Source organism: Lepus europaeus, chromosome 10, assembly GCF_033115175.1.
Source record: "Lepus europaeus isolate LE1 chromosome 10, mLepTim1.pri, whole genome shotgun sequence".
Classification (NCBI taxonomy): Eukaryota; Metazoa; Chordata; class Mammalia; order Lagomorpha; family Leporidae; genus Lepus; species Lepus europaeus.
This window is the reverse complement of record NC_084836.1, coordinates 65,492,274-65,515,596: the sequence shown is the minus strand read 5'-3', so window position 1 is coordinate 65,515,596 and position 23,323 is coordinate 65,492,274. Positions and strand designations below refer to the sequence as shown.

The window sequence follows — 23,323 nt, the reverse complement described above, 5'->3', positions numbered from 1 at the left end:
TTTACTTATTTATTTTTAAGGACTTATTTATTCAAAAGATATAGTTTACAAAGACAGAGAAAAACAGAGGGAGGGAGAGAGAGAGAGAGAGAGAGAGAATCTTCCACAAGCTGGTTTATTCCCCAAATGGACAGGATGGCCAGAGTTGGGTTGGGCTGAAACCAGGAGCCAGGAACTTCTTCTGGGTCTCCCACATGGTGCAGAGGCCCAAGGATTTAGACTATCTTCCATCCATGGCTTTCCCAGGCACATGTGCAGGGAGCTAAATAGAAAGTGGAACAGCCACTACACTAACTGACATCCTTATGGGATACTGACATGGCAGATGGTGGCTTTACCTCCTGGGCTTAATAACAGGAATTAGATCCAAGCATATAAACATATTTTATAATGAAATTAATGCAGAATAATATATCTCATAACACTTAAGTAATCCAAGCTAGAATATAACATTAAAAAATTAAGAACCAGAGAACTGCTCCTAGTGACTGCATGTGACACAACAACAAATTCAGTATTATTTAAATAAACAAGTGTCTCTCTTTTTATAAAGAGTTATTTATGTATGTATGTATGTATTGAAAAGCAGAGTGACAGAGAGAAAGGGAGAGACAAAGAGATATCTTCCATCTCTGGTTCACTCTCCAATGCCCATGTCAACCAGGGCTGTGTCAGGATGAAGCCAGGAACTGGGAACTCCATCTGAGTCTCCAGTGCAGGTGGCAGGGAACCATGTAATTGGGACATCATCCACTGCCTTCCCAGGCACATCAGCTGAAAGCTGCATCAGCAGCAGAGCAGCTAGAACTCAACCAACACTCTACTTGTTACACAGGTGTCCTAAGGGCTGACTTACCCCACCGTGCCACAATGCCCACCCGGACAAATGTGTCTTTAAAACCAACTTTAATTACATGATGCACTGGATTATTGTAAAATAGCTTTGATCAGATCCTGTCTGAAACTTTGGAAAGACACAGTAACAGAGTAGTTTACAAAGTATGTCAGCATAGTCTCAGTTTGGGACTGATGAGTATGAGGTTCTTAGGGAATTTGCACACTGGATCTTATACCTAGTGTTGTTGTGGAAATAAGGATGGGGCGATTTGGAGTGGCACTGCAATGTACCAATTCCCAGTGTTAGAGGCGTCAGTTTTTTCACAAGTACTACAGACTTTATGATGACTTTTAGGAAGGTTACACCAAAAAGTAGTGGAGAAACAAACTGGTCTTGGATAGTAATATTGAGATGCTATAGATATTTAAACTGCCTCAAATGCCCTGATCAAATTCTGGCTGAAGATGGGAGAAGTTGCACATGGGTATGTGACTGTGTGTGTGTGTGTGTGTTAGTGGTGGTGGTGGTGACAGACGGAAACTGGCTGAGAGCACAAAATGGAGATATTGGCACCATGTAGAAAGGTAGGAGAACAAAGCTAATTTCATCTGACTACATTCTAACATGTGCTGGCCAAACAGGTAATTCCTACCCTATTTTGCTGTTGTTCTTATGTGACTCTTGGTCTTAATCTATTGATTACTGTTGATTCTAGACCAAACCTTTCACACACAGTGTGATCCTAATCCCAAGGGTTTTCCATTCATTGGTTAGAGACCATTTTCTCCAGAGTCAAACCCTATAGAGCCTTCACCATATGTTAAACATTTTTATAACTGCGTCAGATATATTAATTTATTAAGTTCTCACAATGATCCAGCGAGATAGACTTGTGTACAGGGGAGGCAACTGTGAATTGATGGATGAACAAAGCAATCACAGAAGATTCAGTGATTTTCAGGCTTAGTAAGTGGATTCAAAGCCAGATTTTCTCACTCTTTCCTATGGATGGATCCATGGCAATATCATCTGAGCCTTATTAACAAAGATAAAAATTAAACTACTACTTAGAATAATGAAAATGAGCATTTCATTTTGTTCCAGGATAATACTTTATCACTCTAGCTAATCTCAAACATTATTATCTCAAATATTACCATACATTAAAATACTATTTATACTATCTGTTACTTTAACTAGAAAGCAGAGTGGTTTGCATAGGAGGAAAGATCATGACAATGACATAGGCAGGTTGAAATTCCCTGATATCTAGCAAAGATTTCACATGCAATGGCCCTAGGTTTTCAGCCCTTCCAGTTAACATAATTTTCTACTCCTTTCTCTTCTAACCCTGACATTCAAGGTGTCTCATGGCAGTGGCTTCAGGACTTGTGACCTCCATGAGACAGAGTAGGAGTTGGAAAAGCTAAGTGTGATAAATGTTGATAGACAGCGAAAGACAAACCAGTCCCTAAAATAATAAGACATCTCTCCCATTTTTTGAATTCTTCATGAAATGCAACTTTTGTAAAGGGAAACTTGTGTTACACATCAAGAAATGACCCAAAGGTGATTCTCATTGGTAGGAGACTTGGTGATGTGTCTATGAGGCAACAGATATTATTTTTTTTTTTGACAGGCAGAGTTAGACAGTGAGAGAGAGAGAGAGAGAGAGAGAGAGAGGTCTTCCTTTTCTGTTGGTTCACCCCCAAAATGGCCGCTACAGCCGGCACACTGTGCCAATCCGAAGCCAGGAGCCAGGTGCTTCTCCTGGTCTCCCATGCAGGGCCCAAGCACTTGGGCCATCCTCCACTGCCTTCCCAGGCCACAGCAGAGAGCTGGACTGGAAGAGGAGCAACCTGGACAGAATCCGGCGTACCACCCAGGACTAGTATCCTTGGTGCAGGTGCCACAGGCAGAGGATTAGCCTAGTAAGCCGTGGCGCTGGTGCTACAGATATTATTTAGAATCAGCAAAGTCTGGGTAAAAATCCCTGCCTTCGAAGTGTTCTACATGCTTCAAGTTGTATGACACCGTGCTATTTCTTAACTTGCCACAACTAAAGAGTTTTCAGCTGTAAAACAGAGGAAAATAAAGCCTGTGCTGTTGTGATCATGTGGCTTTAAATTTCTCCTGAAGGTGGCAATGGCATACTATTTCAGCATACATGACTGTTTACCGATCTACAGCTCAATGTTCTTGTGCTTTCCCTTAGAGTCCTGGCAGGAGGAAAATTCAGCCACTGGAGAATGAGAAACCTTACCACCGTCACAGAGTTTATCCTCCTGGGACTGTCAGATGACCCAAAGCTGCAAGTGGTCATCTTTGTCTTTCTCTTCATCACCTACATGCTCAGCATCATGGGGAACCTGACCATCATCACCCTCACCCTGCTGGATTCCCACCTGCACACCCCCATGTATTTCTTCCTCAGGAATTTCTCCTTCCTAGAAGTTTCATTCACAACTGTCAGTATACCCAGGTTCCTGAGCACCATTATGACAGGAGATAAAACCATCTCGTTTAATGACTGCATAGCTCAGTTATTCTTTTTCATTCTCTTGGGGGTCACTGAATTTTACCTGCTGGCCGCCATGTCCTATGACCGGTATCTCGCCATCTGCAAACCCCTGCACTACCTGACCATCATGAATCGCAGAGTGTGCACGCTGCTCGTCTTGTCTTCGTGGCTGGTTTCCTTCTTCATTATCTTCCCTGCCCTCTTGCTGGTCTTAAACCTGGACTACTGCAGATCTAATATTATTGACCATTTCACCTGTGATTATTTTCCCCTGCTGCAACTTTCTTGTTCAGACACAAAACTCCTAGAGAGAATGGGGTTTTTCTGGGCTGTGTTTACTCTGATGCTGACTCTGGCTTTGATATTTCTGTCCTACGCATACATCATCACCACAATTCTGAGGATTCCTTCCACTAGTCAGAGGACAAAGGCCTTCTCCACCTGCTCTTCCCACATGATTGTCATCTCCATCTCTTATGGAAGCTGCATCTTCATGTACATTAAACCCTCAGCAACAGACAGAGCGTCCCTGAGCAAAGGTGTTGCTGTGCTAAACACCTCGGTTGCCCCCATGTTGAACCCCTTTATCTACAGCCTAAGGAATCAGCAGGTTAGGCAGGCCTTCCTGAATGTGGTCCGGAAGCGTGTGTTTTTCAAGAGTCCATGATGAGCCGGCACCGTGGCTCACTAGGCTAATCCTCCGCCTTGCGGCGCCGGCACACCGGGTTCTAGTCCCGGTCAGGGCACCGATCCTGTCCCGGTTGCCCCTCTTCCAGGCCAGCTCTCTGCTGTGGCCAGGGAGTGCAGTGGAGGATGGCCCAAGTGTTTGGGCTCTGCACCCCATGGGAGACCAGGATAGGCACCTGGCTCCTGCCATCGGAACAGCGTGGTGCGCCGGCCGCAGCACGCTACCGCGGCGGCCATTGGAGGGTGAACCAACGGCAAAAGGAAGACCTTTCTCTCTGTCTCTCTCTCACTGTCCACTCTGCCTGTCAAAAATAAAAAAAAAATAAAAAATAAAAGAGTCCATGATGCAATGTGGTTTTCTGAATTTTGAGTTCCTCAGAAGGAAAGTTTTTTTTTTTAATATTTATTTTATTTATTTGAAAGAGTTACAGAGAGAGGTAGAGACAGAGAGAGAAAGAGCTTCCATCCACTGGTTAACTCCGCAGATTGTCGCAATGGCCGGAGCTGTGCCATCTGAAGCCAAGAGTCAGGAGCTTCTTCTTTGGTCTCCCACGCAGGTACAGGGACCCAAGGACTTGGGCCATCTTCTACGGGTTTCCCAGGGCATAGCTGAGAGCTGGATCGGAAGAGGAGCAGCCAGGACTAGAACTGGGGCCCATATGGGATATCTGTGCTTAATGCCAAGGCTTTAACCCTCTGCGCCACAGTTCTGACCCCAGGAAAGTTTTTAAAACACAAATATGAAAAGTTGTTGGTCTAATCAAATCAGTTTCAACCTCTCTCCTTCCTTGCTCATTCTTTCTTATTTCTAGCATTTTGCAAATGTATGTTAAATAGATTTCTCTCCCAATTTAAATTTTGTTCTGTTTTTCTACCTGTCCATTATTTTGACAATTTAATCACAACTTCTTAAATAATTGCTCTACAAATAAAGTTGAATGTTTGATTTTTTCAGAAGAAAAATAATCTAGAAGAATGGAGGAGACACTTTATAAATATTGATGTAGTTTACTTACTGTATACAAAAATATAATTTTGTGATTTTTTTCTACAAAATTTGTCTCATTGCCTTGCAGTTTCTCTGGGAAATTTTTTAATGCCATTCAAACTAATAAAATTTTAAGTATTTCATATAAAATTCAGAAAATATTACTTGGAACTCAATATAATATAGTATGTTCATTCAATTTATGTGTTGATAGGGAATTACAGACATTAGGTATAAATAGACTCCTTCTTTCTAAATCCTATAATCAATCTCTCATTAGATACATAGGTGAATATATGGGCAGATCCAAACATAAATAAATACATGCACACATGCCGTAGAAAATAGTGAAGAAATAGACATTTAGATATCTGAAAGAAATGTATTTTCTGTAATTCCGTAAAAAGTAAGTACCTTTCTGATCCAGTAACATATTAATATATATTTATAATTTATATTTATTTGGATATATTTTATGTTCAAACTAGTATAAAACCTGAGATATGTGTTATATATTTTATTTAATATATTTATATCATGTAATAATATATATAAAGTCTATATATTTATTAGCATATATATGTTATCTATTTATATATGAAAGATATATCTCCTCAGTTTTTGGAATAGTTAAAAACAGGGTATGTATCCAAATTACCACATACTTAAGCCAAATCCTATTTGTAAACTTTATTTTTACTTATTTAGAGCAAAAAGAGAGAGAAAGAGGTCTTCCATCAACTGGTTCATTCTCCAATTTTTTGCAACAGTAGGGACTGGGCCACGCATCAGCCAGGAGCCAAGAGCTCCACCTAGATCTCTCCATGCATGGTGGGGTCGCCAGTACTTGGACCAGCATCTACTGCCTCCCAGGACATATAGCACTAGTAAACTGAAATGGCACTGAAGGCGAGACTCCACCCCAGGTACTCCAATGTGGGATGTGGGCTTCCCCACCCACAGCTTAACCCACTGTGCACAATGCCTGCCCCCAAGCCTTTATTTTTCTATAAAGTAAAGACTTCATCACAAAGTAAATTTTTCCAATAAATGTAAAATTAAAATTACATGTTTTAAAATAAGCATAAAAATATGCTCTGAACAAAGAAACACAATAGATCCTCAGATTCTAAATTTTTTAAATACTATATTTTTAAGATTTATTTATTTATTCAAGAGGCAAGAGTTAGGACAGAAAGAGATAGAAAGAGATCTTCCAACAACTGGTTCACCCCCAAAATGTCCACAATGGCTGGAGCTGGGCCTCTCCAAAGCCAGGAGCCAGGAGCTTGTTCCCGGTCTCCCAGATGGGTGCAGGGGCCCAAGAATCAGCCATCTTCTGTTGCTTTCCCAGGTGCATTAGCAGGGAGCTGGATGGGAAGAGGAGCAGCCAGGTCTCAAGCTGCCACCCATATGCAATGCCAGCATTGCAAGTGGTGGCTTTATTTATTATGCCAAATCATCGTCCCCCCAAATGCAGATTTTTAAGAGGTAGAAAATATTAACAAGTGCCAAACAAAATGGTGGTGCTAAAAAGTAATATTGCAATAGTCTTTACAAAAAAAAAAAAATCCTAAACTAAACCTGGATTAAGTCTCTACGTTCAAATACAAAAAGAAATCATAGGACAAGGATGCAATCAAGTGAGCCACTGCTGCAGAGCTGCCTTCCATGAAGTGTCTTGAGAGAATTTCTTGCCCTTTATTAATTGCAATTTTATGGTTAAAATATAACACTGGTTTTATTGTTTCCATTAAATGTGTCAATAAGAATTTAGTGGATGAAAGTGGCATGCCCTAATATGGACAGCCACATTTGCCAAAATACCCCTTTACTGAGTGCACGTGAACCAGTAAAGTAACCTTCAAACAAGCTTGTATCCCAGCCATGATAGGGTTTTCTTTTAATGATTATGTTATTATTTGATGCACAACATATATCAAAATATCCTTTTTTTAAAGATTTATTTATTTATTTGAAAGGCAGAGTTACACAGAGAGAAGGAGAGGCAGAGAGAGAGAGAGAGATGTCTTCCATCTGCTGGTTATCTCTCCAATTGGCTGCAATAGCTGGAGCTGTGCCGATCCGAAGCCAGCAGCCTAGAGCTTCTTCCAGTCTCCCATGTGGGTGCAGAGGCCCACCAAGGCCATAGGAGGGAGCTGGATTGGAAGAGGAGCAGCCAGGACTCCAACCAGTGCCCATACAGGCACTACTTTATCTGCTACAGCATGGCACTGGCCCCAACCAAATATTCTATACCTCAAGTTCAGAGACTGTTTGTCAATCATACCGCATAAAGTTGAAAAATTAAATAAGACATTATTTTATTATGTAAATTTTATTTTTATGTATAAGGTGTGCTCTTAGTTATTGTATCAAAACATATCATATTTATTGTGTATTAAAATTTCTAATATATAAAATGTGTTACTAGTTTTTAAAAATATTTATTTATTTATTTGAGGCAGAGTTACAGTGAGAGAGAGATAAATCTTCGAACCTCTGGTTCACACCCCGAATGGTCACAACAGCTTGGGTTGGTCTGGGCCAAAGCCAGGAGGTCGGAGCGCCATCCATGTCTCCCACATGGGCAGCAGGGCTCCCAGACACTAAGACCATATCCCACTGCTTTTCCAGGCGTATCAGCAGAGAGCTGAGAGGAAGCAGAGTGTCTGGAACTGGAACCAGTGCCCATATAGATGCCAGCATCACAGGCAAATGACTTACCACGTTACAGCACCATGCCAGTCAGTCCCTGTTTTTACAATTGTGTATCTTATTTTTATCTTTTTACAAATATTTTATTGTCAAAATATGTGTATTTGGGAAACATAAGGAACAGCAGAGATAATAGTTATAATCCACTAGCCAGAATTTCACATAAATTAAACCTCTTCCTATTCTGGTTTTTATAATTGAATGTTGAAGGATAATAAGTAGATGTAAAGGTCAAAATGAACAAGATTCTGGACAAAATTTAAATTCCAGTTACATATCACAATTTTTAATGAGAATTACAATAGTTCACCTCTATAACAGCATATTCTGAAGTTGTGAGCACAGTATATACATTATAAAAGTTAACTTTCTACTTAACATTATGGAATATCCTTTTGTTTCTCATACCTCAGCACCTAACAAAACTTAAGAATAAACAGCAAAAAATATATGTAGAAAAACTTGTATTTCAAAAAGAGAATTAAAAAACAATTCCATTTAAGGTCCTGGTTGTGTAAGAAAGCAGATTATGTAACTTTTTATTACTCATGAAATATTAAAAAAAGCTTGAAATACTATGTAATTGTGTTTAACAGAAGTAAATATTTTGTAGAAGACAATGTTTTAGATCCTCAGAGGAAATACAAAGATGAACGGAGCCAGCTCAAGGGAGAGCCCCCATAGAGAAGAGCAAAGAGGCTGCTGGGAAATCCAAACATGGCTTCCAGAAATCTCTCCTGTCTATAGTACCATAGAGACGCAGCCCAGGTTTTTTCTTACTCTCAGGAGACTCAATCATTTGAGGTCAAAGCAGGTAGATGTGGACTATTTGAGAAGTGAGTACAACCATTGAGGAGCCAGATCCTGATTTAAGCTGCTGTCCTCATACTGTACACTATTGCCACTGCTTTCTCTCTCTAGATAATACTTTCTTGAAGGTCTACCTTGATCAAATTATCGAAAAAGAGTGTAGTCTGTTTCCACATATTCTGAAGGTTTCTGACTTTCTATGTTTATTTCTGACATCAGTCATTCATAAAATAGAGATAAATAAAGCCAAATTTGGTTAGCATGTACTTTGCTAGTGTCAGGCTAGGAAGTAATGATTTCTCAATCCTTTTCTCACAGTGGAAACTTGTCTCCAACATGGAGGAGGAGAGGACTTTCAGGTTTTAGCTGACCGTATCCAGCATGAGTTTGAATAATTGGGAGTTAACTGACTCGGTGGAGATAGAGGAAAGAGGTTTTTCGTATACACTTCTAGATATCCTTATGGATAAGTGGGTCCACAAGGATGAGTGGTCTCCAATGGGACAAAATTACTGGGGAATAAAAGAGTTCCCCATAAAGAGAGCGGATCAGGAAGAACGATGTCTGAACAGAAAGCACACTTTGGTGCCATCTGAATGGCGGAGATGCTGAAATCTAAGGCAAGTAGCTGCTTTTCCTACTTGTGCTAAGAGCAAAATGAAAGACAAATAAATACCACTTGTCCCCTCAAACTCAAAAATAAAAATGTCTATACACATCTCTAGCCAGTCATAGAAGACATCATACATTAAAGATTTTGTTGGAATTAAAAGGTAAATCAAGAGTTAGCAAATATGTTTATTATTCATTAAATGAAATAATTGTTATTTATCTTATAGTAAATATAACATATACAGTATGTACTCACATCATCTGTACTATTAGATCCAAATAGTAACACTAAAAATAATAAATTAAATGTAAAATAAAAATATACTTTATTCACTAAGATAATCATTAATTAGTTTCTTTTATCACAAAAGAGTAATGAACTGTTTAGTTTTTTTATTTTCAGTTTTCTTTTGATGGAATTAATTTTATCTATTTTTTATTTTAGGGGATAATATTCTCTAATGTTTACATTAGGAAAAAGAAAATGCATAATTCATGTGATGGTTTCAATAAAAAGAGGTAACGATGTTTTACATGCATTAGATATGTAGGATGAGTTATTGATTTTGTCTAACATCTCTCAGTGATGTGGTTTATTGTGTGAAGATTTTCTAACTTCTCTTGATAGACTTAAAATAAGAAAACTGGCAGGTAAGCCATTCTCACAGATATGGATGCAACAAAATGCAAAGAAGGTAGTGAAAGTGAAATGGTTGTGCCCTGCAGAAGATATTCCAGAGCTATGTCACTGATGGTGATACTGGTTATGAGGAATGACATCCTTAATCTCTTCCAGTTCATTGTTCCCTGTAAATATCGTTGGTAGAAGATAAAAGGAGAGAGAGACCAACAGAGAGAGAGAGAGAGAGAGAGAGAGAGAGAGAGAGAGAGAGAGGCGAGGGAGACAGCAAGAGGAGAGGGGGATGAATCACACAGCGATCACAGAGTTTGTCCTCCTCGGTCTTTCTGATGACCCCAAACTTCAGATCATGATTTTCATCTTTTTGTTGATCACATATCTATTAAGCGTCATGGGAAACCTGACCATCATCACCCTAACTCTGGTGGACTCCCATCTGCAGACACCCATGTATTTCTTCCTCAGGAACTTCTCTTTCTTGGAAATCTCATTCACAACTGTATGTATCCCTAGGTTTCTGGGGGCAATTATCACCAAGGACAAAACCATTTCCTATAACAACTGTGCGGCACAACTTTTTTTCTTCATTTTCATGGGTGTGACGGAGTTTTACATCCTAACTGCCATGTCCTATGACCGCTACGTGGCCATCTGCAGACCCCTGCACTACACGACCATCATGAACAGGAGACTCTGCACCCTGCTGGTGCTGTGCGCCTGGGTCGGTGGCTTCCTGACCATCTTCCCACCCCTTATGCTTCTGCTGCAGCTGGATTACTGTGCTTCCAACGTCATCGATCACTTTGCCTGCGACTACTTTCCCCTCTTACAACTGTCCTGCTCAGACACCTGGTTCCTGGAAGTAATGGGCTTTTACTTTGCCTTGGTTACTCTGCTCTTCACTTTGGCATTGGTGATTTTATCATACATGTACATCATCAGGACCATCCTGAGAATTCCATCTGCCAGTCAGAGAAAAAAGGCTTTCTCCACTTGCTCCTCTCACATGATTGTCATTTCCATTTCTTACGGAAGCTGTATATTCATGTACGCTAACCCCTCTGCAAAGGAAAAGGCATCATTGACCAAAGGAGTAGCTATTCTCAACACCTCTGTTGCCCCCATGCTGAACCCATTCATTTACACTCTAAGGAACCAGCAAGTCAAGCAAGCCTTCAAAAACGTGGTGCAGAAAGTATTATTTTCCACAAGCAAATGACATGTTTTTGTCAAAGAAAAAAGACACAATAAAAAGCAATGAAGTCAAATCATGAAATTCTTAAGTATCTGTAGAAATAGCTTTCTTCTCTTACAGTTTCTTTGTACATCACATTATGGTCAATTAGAGCTTTTCCCAGTTCATATCATCACCTTCTATACCCAAGTTTCTCCAATGCATTGTTTGCTGGCACTTTTATTTTTTCTGTTAATTTAGTTCTTCACTTAAAATAAAAATAGAATTAGGTCGTAATGTAATTATTTTAATCATATTGACATCAATTCAATAACAAATCTTCCGGCTTGAGGAATAAGTCACACTGTATTGTTACAGAATTTCAACTACAAAGGTTTACATTTTTTCTTTGAACTGATTTTAATTAGACTGCTTTAAGTTTAACACACTCTCTCCCTGAATTTCTAGACTGCCATAACTAGCTAAATGAAATACAAAAAAAAAATTTCAATTATTTGTAAAAAATAATTTCAAATATTTGTACAATAAAAAATGTACAGCCTTTAATATAAATAAGAATATTTGGCCGGCGCCGTGGCTCAACAGGCTAATCCTCCGCCTTGCGGCCCCGGCACACCGGGTTCTAGTCCCGGTCGGGGCACCGATCCTGTCCCGGTTGCCCCTCTTCCAAGCCAGCTCTCTGCTGTGGCCAGGGAGTGCAGTGGAGGATGGCCCAAGTGTTTGGGCTCTGCACCCCATGGGAGACCAGGATAAGCACCTGGCTCCTGCCATCGGAACAGCGCAGTGCGCCGGCCGCAGCGCGCTACCGCGGCGGCCATTAAAGGGTGAACCAACAGCAAAGGAAGACCTTTCTCTCTGTCTCTCTCTCTCTCACTGTCCACTCTGCCTGTCAAAAAAAAAAAAATTAAAAAAAATAAATAAATAAAAAAGAATATTTGGTCAATACAGCTCAACTATCAGCTGCTGAGACCTGGAAGTCAAAGCATTTTAATAAGAGAAATTTGAGTGGTGATATTCCTCTGAGGAATCTACTCTTCAGATTGTTGTGGCACCTTAAAGATTAAGACACACCCTGTGGTTTATGTCTCTCACATAGGCAAAGTCTCCGATAAATAGATATACCCTTAATAACTCTCTTTTACTTAGTACTTAAAAAGTCAGACATATTACTAAGCACATAAGCTTAATTATTTTTATACACCTTGAGATACAAGTAGTAACAATGTTGAGAGTTGTTAATGCTGTTCCACAAATAATATTACTAGATTTTATGCTTTTAAACTGAACTTCAATGGCCCCCAAAAAACTGTGATTCTGATCCTACTCAGTGAATACAAATCTTCTCCCTAAATGTCATATTTTGTTTGTGTAGCTTTAGCAAAAGAAAAATAAACTTACTGTCTATGTATGTGTATTTGACCGTCTGTTCAAATATTCAAATTGGTTGCTGGATTCATATTTAAAATTACCTAATATGTTGTAAACAAGGCAAAATGAGTTTCTTTTTTTATTTTTTTGACAGGCAGAGTGGACAGTGAGAGAGAGAGACAGAGAGAAAGGTCTTCCTTTTGCCGTTGGTTCACCCTCCAATGGCCACCACGGCTGGCGCGGTGCGGCCAGCACACCGCGCTGATCCGATGGCAGGAGCCAGGTGCCTATCCTGGTCTCCCATGGGGTGCAGGGCCCAAGCACTTGAGCCATCCTCCACTGCACTCCCTGGCCACAGCAGACAGCTGGCCTGGAAGAGGGGCAACCGGGACAGAATCCGACACCCCGACCGGGACTAGAACCTGGTGTGCCAGCAGCGCAAGGCGGAGGATTAGCCTAGTGAGCCACGGCGCCGGCCCAAAATAAGTTTCTTGACCATCAGTAAGAACTTTAGAAAATTAAATGCACTAGCTTTTCAAAGCTAATACAAAAGTAATATTATTTGCTTATTGTGAAATCAATTACAAAATACACAGAGACTATTTTTAAGCCAAGAAATAGCCTAAAAGTCTATGGTATGAAAGGCTTAGATTTTGTTGGAAGTCTATAGCCCATATGGACTCTCAGGAGCCTAGGTCGTTTGCCTGGTAAACGCGCGTTCATCAAGTTGCCAATGAACTCTTTGGATGAGATTACATATTAACAGTAAGGAGAAGGGTGCTCCTCCAAGGCGTGTTGAGCCAGCATGTCTTCTTCCCCGCTTATCTGGGTATAGACAAATGTAATTTGCTACACAACCAGGAATCAAGACTGAATGAAGTCCCAGTTGCCATGCTGGTCTCACTCCCATGGGTGCATTTTTTACTGCAACAGAGTGAGTTCCTTTTGGAACAAGATGAATCGCTGTCTGGATAAATTCTGCATCCTTCAGGACATTATGTTTTGGGGCCTAGTTATGAACTGGATGATGGAATACGTTCTGTGTTCTGAAGGAAGTAATTTTCTTGTGTCTGGTTTTCCTCAGTGCATTAGCCTTTCAAATGGCTAGCAGGTAAAGGTGTGTTAACATTAATCCATGATTATTATTTTGTATGTATCAAAAGGAATATTATTTACATAACAAAAACTCTCATTTAAATAGAGTGACACTGTAAATGATTAATTTTTTTCAGATTTCCTTTTGGTTTAATTAGGCAACGTTATGTTTTTTCCATAACATTGACGTATGTCATAATACACCTGTTCTTCCACTGAGTCAAGTTGGTTTATTTTTGATTCATATTTTCTGAGAAATTTTTAAAGGATTTATTTATTTATTTGAAAGGCAGAGTGAGAAAGAGAGAGAGAGAGAGACATTCCCTTTGTTAGTTCACTACCCAAATGGCCACAACAGCCAGTGCTGGGCCAGGCTCAAGCCAGGAGCCAGGAGCTTCTTCCAAGTCTGCCACGTGGGTGCCGGGGCCCAAGTACTTGGGCCATATTCTACTCTTTCTCGGGCCATTAGCAGAGAACTGGACAGGAAGTGGAGTAGTTAGGACATGAGCTGTTGCCATATGGCTTGCTGCCATCACAGGAGCTGGTAACATAACCCAATATGCCACAATGCCAGCCCCATGGATTTTTTTTTTAAAGATTTATTTATTTATTTGAGAGGCAGAGTTACAGAAAGAGAGAGGAAAAGACAGAGAGGGAGGTCTTCCATCCACTGTTTCACTCTCCAAATGGCCGCAACAGTCAGAACTAGGCCGACCCAAAGCCAGGAGCTTCTTCCAGTTTTCCCACATGGATGCAGGGGCCCAAGCACTTGAGCCATCTTTCACTGCTTTCCCAAACCATCATCAAGGATCTGGATTGGAAGAGGAGCAGCTGGGACTCGAACTAGAGTCCATATGGGATGCCAGTCCCACAGCAAAAGTTTAATCTACTATGCCACAGAGTTGGTCCCAGCCCAATCGATGTTTAATCTATTTTTTTCTTCAAAAGTTTCTTTCAGGAGTCTGGCCTTGTGGCACAGTGAGTTAAGAAACTGCCTGCAATGCAAATGTCCCATTTGAGTGCTGGTAAAATTCTCAGCTTCTTGGCTGCTCTGCTACCAATCTACTTCTGCTAATGCACCTGCTAAAGCAGTGAAAAATGACCTAGTGCTTGGGCCCCTGCACCCATGTGGGAGACACAGATGGAGTTTCAGGGCTGTGACCTGGCCCAGGCCCTGCTGTTGCGGCAATTTGGAGAGTAAATCGGTGGTTGGAAGTTTCTCTTTCTCTCTCTCTCTCTCTCTCTTTCTCTCTGCAACACTGTCTTTCAAATAAACAAATAAGTCCTTAAGAAAAGATTATTTCAGAGTTTCTTAGAGGATGCCATAAAACTTCAATTTTTTCTACTGTTATTAAACACTGAAATATTTTCATAAGCACAAAATTGTCAAAGTTAAAAAACAGTCCTTACAAAGGCTACAAATCTCAGAAAGTTGCTAAATTATAATAATCATTATACTTTTTTGTCCAATGGATATCAAATAATATCATGTTTGAGTTTTCATTTTACAAATCGGTTTCTCCTGGAAAATTGTTTAAAGATTATTTATTTATTTATTTCAGAGGCAAAGTTAACAGAGAGAGAGAGAGAGAGAGAGAGGTCTTCCATCCACTGATTCACTCCCCATATGGCTGCAACAGCCAGAGCTGAGTCGATCTGAAGCCAGGAGCCAGGAGCTTCTTCCGGGTCTCCCATGTGAAAAAAGTACCATTTCAATCCCCCCAAGGAGACTGTAGCACTTTCCAAGCTACATTGCTTAGTATTGGGAGAGGAATGACAATGTAAAGCTCTCCTTCCTACCCATTAAATGGGTCTTGCCTTATTATTATGATTAACCAGGTATTGTGATCTCTCTCCTGGTTCCCTAGCCTTTGTGAAGGTATCTTCATGTGCAGAGAGTTATTCATACTGATGTTTCTGCAAGACGATGCTCTCTGCAAAGTCCTACTCCACCATGTTGTTGAGAATTTCCTCTATTTTCACAGAGTGCGACCTGGTAGCAGAATTGTGTGTTGCTGACATAGACCTGTTAGTCATCACCCTAAGTGTACCTTGGAGACCACTGGATAGATTCTAAAAGCAATCACTCTATTATCTTGTAGATGTGAACTCAACGGAGATAAATCAGCTTAAATTAAAAGTGAAAAGTGGGGCATTTGGCTTAGCAGTGAAAACATCTGTTCCCCACATCGAAATGCTCAACTTATCAATATGAATCTATTCAAGCCCTTGCTTCCAGCTTCCTGCTAAGACAGATCCTGGGAGGTATCAGTGATGGCTGCGGTAACTGACCTACTGCCACCCACATGGGAGACCTGCATTGAATTCCTGGCCACACTCCTCCAGCTGCACTCTGTCTTGCCTGGGGCTAATACAGACACAGGGTGGGGGCAGGTTTAACCAGTAGATGAAAATGCAAGTTCACTCTCTCCCCATCCCCTGCCTCATAAATTAATTAATTAATTAAATAAATAATTTCAATTGACAATTCTTTTTTTCACAATGATACACTTTCAGTTTGTTTTATAATCACAATTAACCCACCACCAAAGAATTCAACAAGTTATAAGCAGCAAAAACCACTATTCCAAGAATATAGGCAAGGGCTGTATACTATAATCAAATCCCAAAATGTTAATTTCACTCATATACATTACATTTTTGTGCTCTGTGTAATATTTTTGAAAAATATTAGGAGATATGCTGAAAAGCTCTAGAGGTGAAAGGGAAACTAACAAAGGTGGTAAAGAGGTGGGGTGGGCATTGGGCGCATTGTATGAAAGCATTGTTTGGGGTACCTAGATCCCACATCAGAGTGTCTGGGACCAAGTCCCACTCCTGCTTCTCATCCAGCTTCCTTCTAATGCACCTTGGAGGCAACACATGATGGCCCAAGTTCTTGGGATCCTGCCATCCATGTGGGAAATCCAGGTGGGATTCCTGGCTCCTGACTTCAGCCTGGCCCGGTCCTGGCTGTTGCAGGCTAGTGCAGAGTGAACCCATGGATAGTTGAGATCTCTCTCTCCCCCCCCCCCCTTTCAAATACCAAAATCAATAAATATTTTAGAAAACAAAGATAAAGAAATGAGTGAGTGAATGAATGAGGAAGACAGCCAATTCATTATCTGAGGTCTGAGAAAAAATAACATGGAGAAAAAATGAGCCTGACAAGATATGTTAAAATAAAATATTGTTCTTCACCTGAAAGTCACCTTTTTCCTCTAAAAAAAAAAAAAAAATCAAAGACTACATTGCTCACAAATGCACATTTCATGGAGAGAAGACATTAATTTCTATCTTTGTCTTTCTGTTTTTGTTACTGCTTGTTAGGAAAAAATGAGATAAATTACATTACTAGTATATACCTGGTAATCAAAATTTAAAAAAAGATTGCTAGATATATTGTTGTCAAAGAGTTTACAAAAGAAAATAGAAAAATAATCACTGTTATGTAAAAACTAAAGTCAAAGGAATAACATTTTCATATGTAGGAAATTATTTCTATCATTTCTACATAAATATGTTGCATCAATAATCTCAATGTCTGTCTTAATATGCATGTTATAAATCCCACACAGCACAACTTCTTTTCTCCTGTGTGTCAGTGACTTGCTCATCCTACCCTATTTCTTTGTTTCCGCCCCACTTTCTAAACACATCTTTCAATCTTATCATTGATCTGGATCAGTGTATTTCTGGAATTATATACACAGCTGCCTTATGATTATCTTTTTACCTGCAAAGAAAACAGGATAAACTGTTAAATATAAGGTTCATAATTTATGTGTATATAGAATATGACTATTAAATTTTTCCTGTCCCAATTTTGGGAATTTCCAACTCCAAATTTCCAAATATTTGCTTTATTGATTCACAAATATTCTCACATCAAGAGACTGTCATATAAGTAAGTATAGGGGCCTGCGCTCTGGCATAGCAGGTAAGGCCACTGCAGGCATCCCATATGGGTGCCAGTTTGAGTCCCTGCTGCTCCATTTCCAATCCAGCTCTCTGCTATGGCCCAGGAAAGCAGAGGAAGATGGCCCAACTGCTTGGACCCCTGCACCCACATGGGAAAAGTGGAGGAAGCTCCTGGCTCCTGGCTTCGGATCAGCACAGCTCCAGCCATTGCAGCCAATTGGGCAGTGAACCAGCGGATGGAAAACCTATCTCTCTCTCTCTCTCTCTCTCTCTCTCTCTCTCTCTCTCTCTCTCTGCCTCTCCTTCTCTCTCTGTGTAACTCTGACTTTCAAATAAATAAATAATTCTTTTAAAAAAAAGTAAGTATAAACAATGATTTAACAACAGTAGATGATACAGTGAAGGGAAGTAGTCAAAAGGCAATAAATGCAACTTCAAATATCACTATGGTCCTAGTCATTGGCATGGAATTTCATTAGGTGCCAGAGACCAACACAGGGATAAAGAACCTTGCAGGTCCTTAACGCTGTCCATTTCAGGAGACAGGTAAGTCATACCAGAAATCCAAAGCATTATTGTTCCATCTCATCATGATATAATAAGTAGAATTTTTTTCTGGGTTGCCAAAAAATGCAAAGAAAATTAGTATGGCAACTCTCCTAAAGATAGATACAGCTTTTCTAAGAGAAAAATACGGACTGATGCACTCATAGAACAAAAAATCTAAATCAACTTGTCACATACATAGTTCCACATATTTATGTGTTCCACAAATTTTAATCAAAAGTTTTTATAGTTTCTTATCAATATTTTAAAAGGCCAATATCAATGATGCATCTGTATCTTTTAATGATGTCTCTCCTTGGCAATCATGGTTTACTTAATGAATTCCCCTGAGCCAGAAAAAAAGACTCGGATAAAATATGTTCAATGCCATTTGTCTGAAATTAATAGAAAGGAACTTCCTTTTTTTCCATTGTTCAAATCAGCACTTGCAGAGAAGTGTAACATTTCTCTGAAGCCTTGGGAATGGTTACTCGGATTTGATTGGTGTATACTTGTAGGATTATAAAATACTTACTTCAAACGTGCAAACGCAAAGAAAATGTTTTCATAAGTGTTTTGTAGTACCTGCAAAAGGACAAAAAGAAGAGTGTTTTACTAATCAACCCAGGTATCCCTGTGTTGATATGTGGATCCAGTGTGAAAGGGGAAAAGCAGGAACTAATTGCAGTGTCTTACAAGGTTCCAACAACTTTACAGGAATTATTGTAAGGAGCTAAGAAGGTTATTGAACAAATATCACTATCTTCTATTAAAAAATACATAATTCCTGAAAGCCATAAAAAAGCTAAATCACCACAGTTGTTTTGAGAGCATAAAGGAAGTCAAATAAATAGCCAAATCAATTTGCCATCTCTGACACTATTTTAACATTTGAGAAAGCCAGACCAATGGAATTCCAGAGTGAATTAGCAAGAACCAGAAAGTAAGTAATTTTGCTATTCATTAACATAATTATATTATTCCATGTTATTTAAACATTTAAAAATGTTATTTTTACACATGAGTATGGATTGGCACCCTCTTTAATTTTAAAAATTAAATAATTATTTATTACTGAGAAAATGTTAATGGAGTCCCAAAGCAGGGGCATAATAAGTCTTGGATTGCACACTTTTTTTTCTAAGATTAAATGTTATGCTGTGATAGAATAACATTTTCCATATTAAGTAAATATTTTATTAAAAACCTTTTATTTAGGGTCTATTATGTGGAAATGATGTCTATATATAAATGCACATGAAAGCAAAGTAAAATATATTTCTTATTGTGAGTCACTGCCAATGTTTTTTTTTAAAAAAATTACACTAAAACCGATCTCATGATTATTTTAAAAACAACGAGCAGCACTGTCTAAGTCACAGAGATATCTCCACAGGACTGCCCTCTGGGACCAGGTCGTACATCTGACCTCTGCAGAATCAGAGGACATTCTGTCAGCTTCTGCTCCACGTGCTGCTGCCTCTGGCCTCGGGATATGGTGCAGGTGATCTAGGAATAGGATTTTTTTTTAAATCTTTCTCTATTCTGAAGAATATCTGCTTCCCAGGAGACTTTATTTTGACCATCTACTTAGTTAATACAGTAATGCTGAAAAAAGAGGTAGAGGATGGGGAATCTGAATTGTGCTATGTAGGATTTAAAATGTTTGGGCCATGAGTGGTTTAAGCAAAGCAGTTGCCTTCCTTCCGGCCTTTTTGTTAGAATAGGAATGGAATAGGATGCTCACAGCATCAACCAAAGCGGAAGTAATGACACTGGGAGACAGTGGCAACACAACGTTTCCACGAGCACCGGTGTAGTCTCTACATAAGATGATGATCACAGTGACGCTGCTCGCCCGCCCAACTTTACTAACCTCTGTAGGACTAATTTCTCTTCACATGAAGGTATGCCTCCGCAACCTGGAAAGCTTTTGAACTCTGTGTTTAGACTGTGCTAGATTACAGGAGGGTTTTCAGAATATTGAGGGAATCTTAAAAATCAATTAAGATATTTTCACCTGTTTTATAAAAATAGGTAGATATTTTCAAAGATAATTATAATTTAAAGGAATGGGTTCTGTTTGAATGTTAGCAATGGAATGTTTTAGCCAGGACATGTAGGAATGTGCTTTCAAGGAAGCGAGATCCATGTTTAACTTAGTTAATATTTGCTACTTCAGTGCAAAGTACAATGGAAATGGAAGAGCGTTACTGGTGGAGAGAAGCCATTTTAATTTTTTTTCACGGTTTCTTCATTGCTATATATATTTTTAAATGCATATCCTATTTGAAATGCTAACATTCCATAGGAGACACACATATTTGTTGTTCAAAGGTGGAAAATGAAAACGACAGAATGAAAAACCACTCAGTGCCCACAGAGTTCATCTTACTCGGGCTGTCAGATGACCCAGACCTTCAGGTCGCTATTTTTCTCTTTCTAATGATCACATACATATTAAGTGTTGCCGGAAATTTGACCATCATCACTCTCACCTTGGTGGACTCCCATCTACAGACCCCTATGTATTTCTTCCTCAGGAACTTCTCAGTATTAGAAATAACCTTTACAACAGTCTCCATACCTAGATTTCTTAGTACAATTATCACCAGAGACAAAACTATTTCATACAACAGTTGTACAGCTCAGCTGTTTTTCTTCATCTTCCTGGGCATCACTGAATTTTACCTCCTGACTGCCATGTCCTACGATCGCTACGTAGCCATTTGCAAACCTTTGCGTTACACAACCATCATGAATCAGAGACTCTGCATGTTGCTTGTCTTTTGTGCTTGGATGGCAGGATTCTTCAACATCTTCCCACCTGTTATTCTTTTCCTCCAGTTAGACTACTGTGGCTCCAATGTCATTGATCACTTTGCTTGTGACTATTTCCCCCTGTTGCAATTATCCTGCTCAGACACATGGCTCCTGGAAATGATTGGCTTCTACTCTGCAATAGTGATTCTGCTTTTCACTTTGGCATTGATAATCCTGTCCTACATGTTCATCATCAGGACAATTCTGAAGCTCCCTTCTGCAAGTCAGAGAAAAAAGGCCTTTTCCACCTGTTCCTCTCACATGATTGTCATCTCCATCTCTTATGGAAGCTGCATCTTTATGTATGCTAATCCTTCTGCAAAAGAAAGAGCATCACTGACCAAAGGAGTAGCTATTCTCAACACCTCTGTTGCTCCCATGATGAATCCATTCATATACACCCTCAGGAACCAGCAAGTGAAGCAAGCTTTTAAGGATACCATCCAAAAGGTTATGTTCTCTGGTAAATGAAAGTATTAGCAGTGTCCAAAGAACGAAATCCTTATAAGTGCTTTCTACTATGCATACCCTCTCCAAACGCCTTTCCTTACAATAATATAGTTACATGTGTACGTTTTCCCATTTCTGTATTAAACTCCCCTCACTGTTGTACTCAATAAATGTGATAAGGCTGAATATTGTTTTAGAAATATTTGAAAGTTCAAATGTTTTATTCAAATGTATTTGTGTGAATTAGAATACCTTGGTTGATGATTGTAACTTTGAATAGAACAAAAATGGTTTTCTCTGAATCGTATCAGGATAGAAGCATGCATGTATGTCTTTTCCTCCTTTGAATGAATGATGCACTGAAAGCCATCATCCCCAGAAACAAGGAATTACAGATGCTCGATACTTACCAAGACAGTGATTGAAATCAGGGCTATGCCACAGTAAGCAAACCTTTGTACCATCACACAGGAGAGGTAAGAAATCTAACAAAATAAAACTATACAATGGAATCTTAGAATTACAGTATTAAATGCTACTAGGCCTCTTTTTTTTCCCACAAAAGTATGAAGTGAGCACATCCAAAACACCAAGTTTGGCTTAGGAGAATATCTCTGCCAAATTAACAAGCCCCAGAAGATGAAATATTCAAGAGACGATTATCTCTTTGGAATTGAACATTAAGTCTCTTAAACAGCAGAAAATTACTTTAGCTAAAGAAACTGAGACTACTCCAAAAATTCTGTTTCTAACCTCTGATGGTTATATGCCTGATGACATATATGATAAATGTTCAATTCATTCTATTTTGCTTGATGTTTTTTGGGAAAGACTGTCATTTGGGGATTGAACACTGAATTAGCCACACCACCAACTGCAGCCATAGCTATGGAAAATGTAGCTTATAATTCAGTATAGATATTATTTAAGCATTCTCTTATACGGTAAACCTCTGTATCCTTAAACAATGAAAATTCCTACAACTCTTTTTGATGATAACTCTCTCCTGTGCTAGCATTACCAAGCCCATCACTTTCTTGGTCCATTGATAATTTGGATCTATTTCTATATTTTGTTCCACAAGATCCCATAAGTGAGTTGGAATGGTGCAGTACCCTCACCAATGTACTAGAAATTTTCAAAATATATTAGAATTTCCTTTTTTTTGACTGACTCTACTAATGGGCCATGTGCATTTTTCAAGCATAGAGAAAATTTTGTTCACTTGTGCTCACCAAATGGCTTATTATAGTGTAGTGATTCAAAATATATTTATTAAATTAATAAACAAATGGATGGAAGTTTTAAAATGCCTACTTCCTGTTTTAGTTATCAATATGACTTCCTTTAAATTATCATGACTCTGCTCTGACAAATTATTGGAACAAATAGTTACATCTGGGTTTCTGATTCATTTTTCAAAACCATGGACACACTGTAATCCTTCAACAATATTGGCCACATCTTATACTCCTTATTCAACAAATTAACCTCTCTCTCCTTTCTAGATTTCCAACCCAATCCTCCACTGTGGACATACATAGGATAAAATGCTATCTTTCACTCAGTAAGCTGTCAAAGGGACCCTGGTGACCAGTTTCCCATGCGTATCAACAGCTTGATATTTTCCTTTTTAAAGATTTATTTATTTATTCCAAAAGCAAAATGAAAGAGAGAGAAAGAGTAAGAAACATAGAAACAGGAAAAGAGAGAAATAGATCATGTGGTGATTTACTCCTCAAGTAGCTACAACAGCCAAGATTGAGCCAGACCAAAACCAGAAGTTTGAAACGCCATTCAGGCCTCCCACATCAGAGGCAGAGCTCATGTACTTGGTTCAACTGCTGCCTTTCCAGGTGTATTAGCAGGGAGCTGGATCAGAAGCAGAGTTTCCACGATTCCAACAGGCACTCTGATATGGGATATAGCAGTGGTTTAGCCTGTTATGCCATTACATCAGCCCCTAGTGTTTTCTTAACTCTAAATGGTTTCTTGTATCCAACAGTGAAATATTACAATGATATGCAACAGTTTTATTAACTCAGGGAAGTTCTGCTGCACTAACTCAGAAACTAGTGGCTGGTTCAATCCCCAAATTTTTTAAAGATTTT

At 39.3% G+C, this 23,323-nt stretch overlaps 3 protein-coding genes across 3 annotated transcripts; all 3 read left to right on the top strand.

Moving 5' to 3' along the window:
• Positions 1-3,087: 3,087 nt before the first annotated feature.
• On the top strand, positions 3,088-4,026 carry LOC133768060 (olfactory receptor 6C1-like). The gene has a single exon (XM_062202473.1). It carries the CDS (start codon positions 3,088-3,090, stop codon positions 4,024-4,026), a length of 939 nt encoding a protein of 312 aa, XP_062058457.1.
• Positions 4,027-10,097: 6,071 nt separating this feature from the next.
• LOC133767701 (olfactory receptor 6C3) lies at positions 10,098-11,033 on the top strand. Its single transcript, XM_062202136.1, has one exon. It carries the CDS (start codon positions 10,098-10,100, stop codon positions 11,031-11,033), a length of 936 nt encoding a protein of 311 aa, XP_062058120.1.
• A 9,264-nt stretch (positions 11,034-20,297) lies between these two features.
• On the top strand, positions 20,298-21,233 carry LOC133767700 (olfactory receptor 6C3-like). The gene has a single exon (XM_062202135.1). The coding sequence runs from the start codon at positions 20,298-20,300 to the stop codon at positions 21,231-21,233; it is 936 nt and encodes a 311-aa protein (XP_062058119.1).
• The last annotated feature ends 2,090 nt before the right edge of the window (positions 21,234-23,323 follow it).

Coding starts and splice junctions, on each gene's coding strand:
- LOC133768060 (XM_062202473.1), top strand. CDS start 3,088: ATGAGAAACCTTACCACCGTCACAGAGTTTATCCTCCTGGGACTGTCA.
- LOC133767701 (XM_062202136.1), top strand. CDS start 10,098: ATGAATCACACAGCGATCACAGAGTTTGTCCTCCTCGGTCTTTCTGAT.
- LOC133767700 (XM_062202135.1), top strand. CDS start 20,298: ATGAAAAACCACTCAGTGCCCACAGAGTTCATCTTACTCGGGCTGTCA.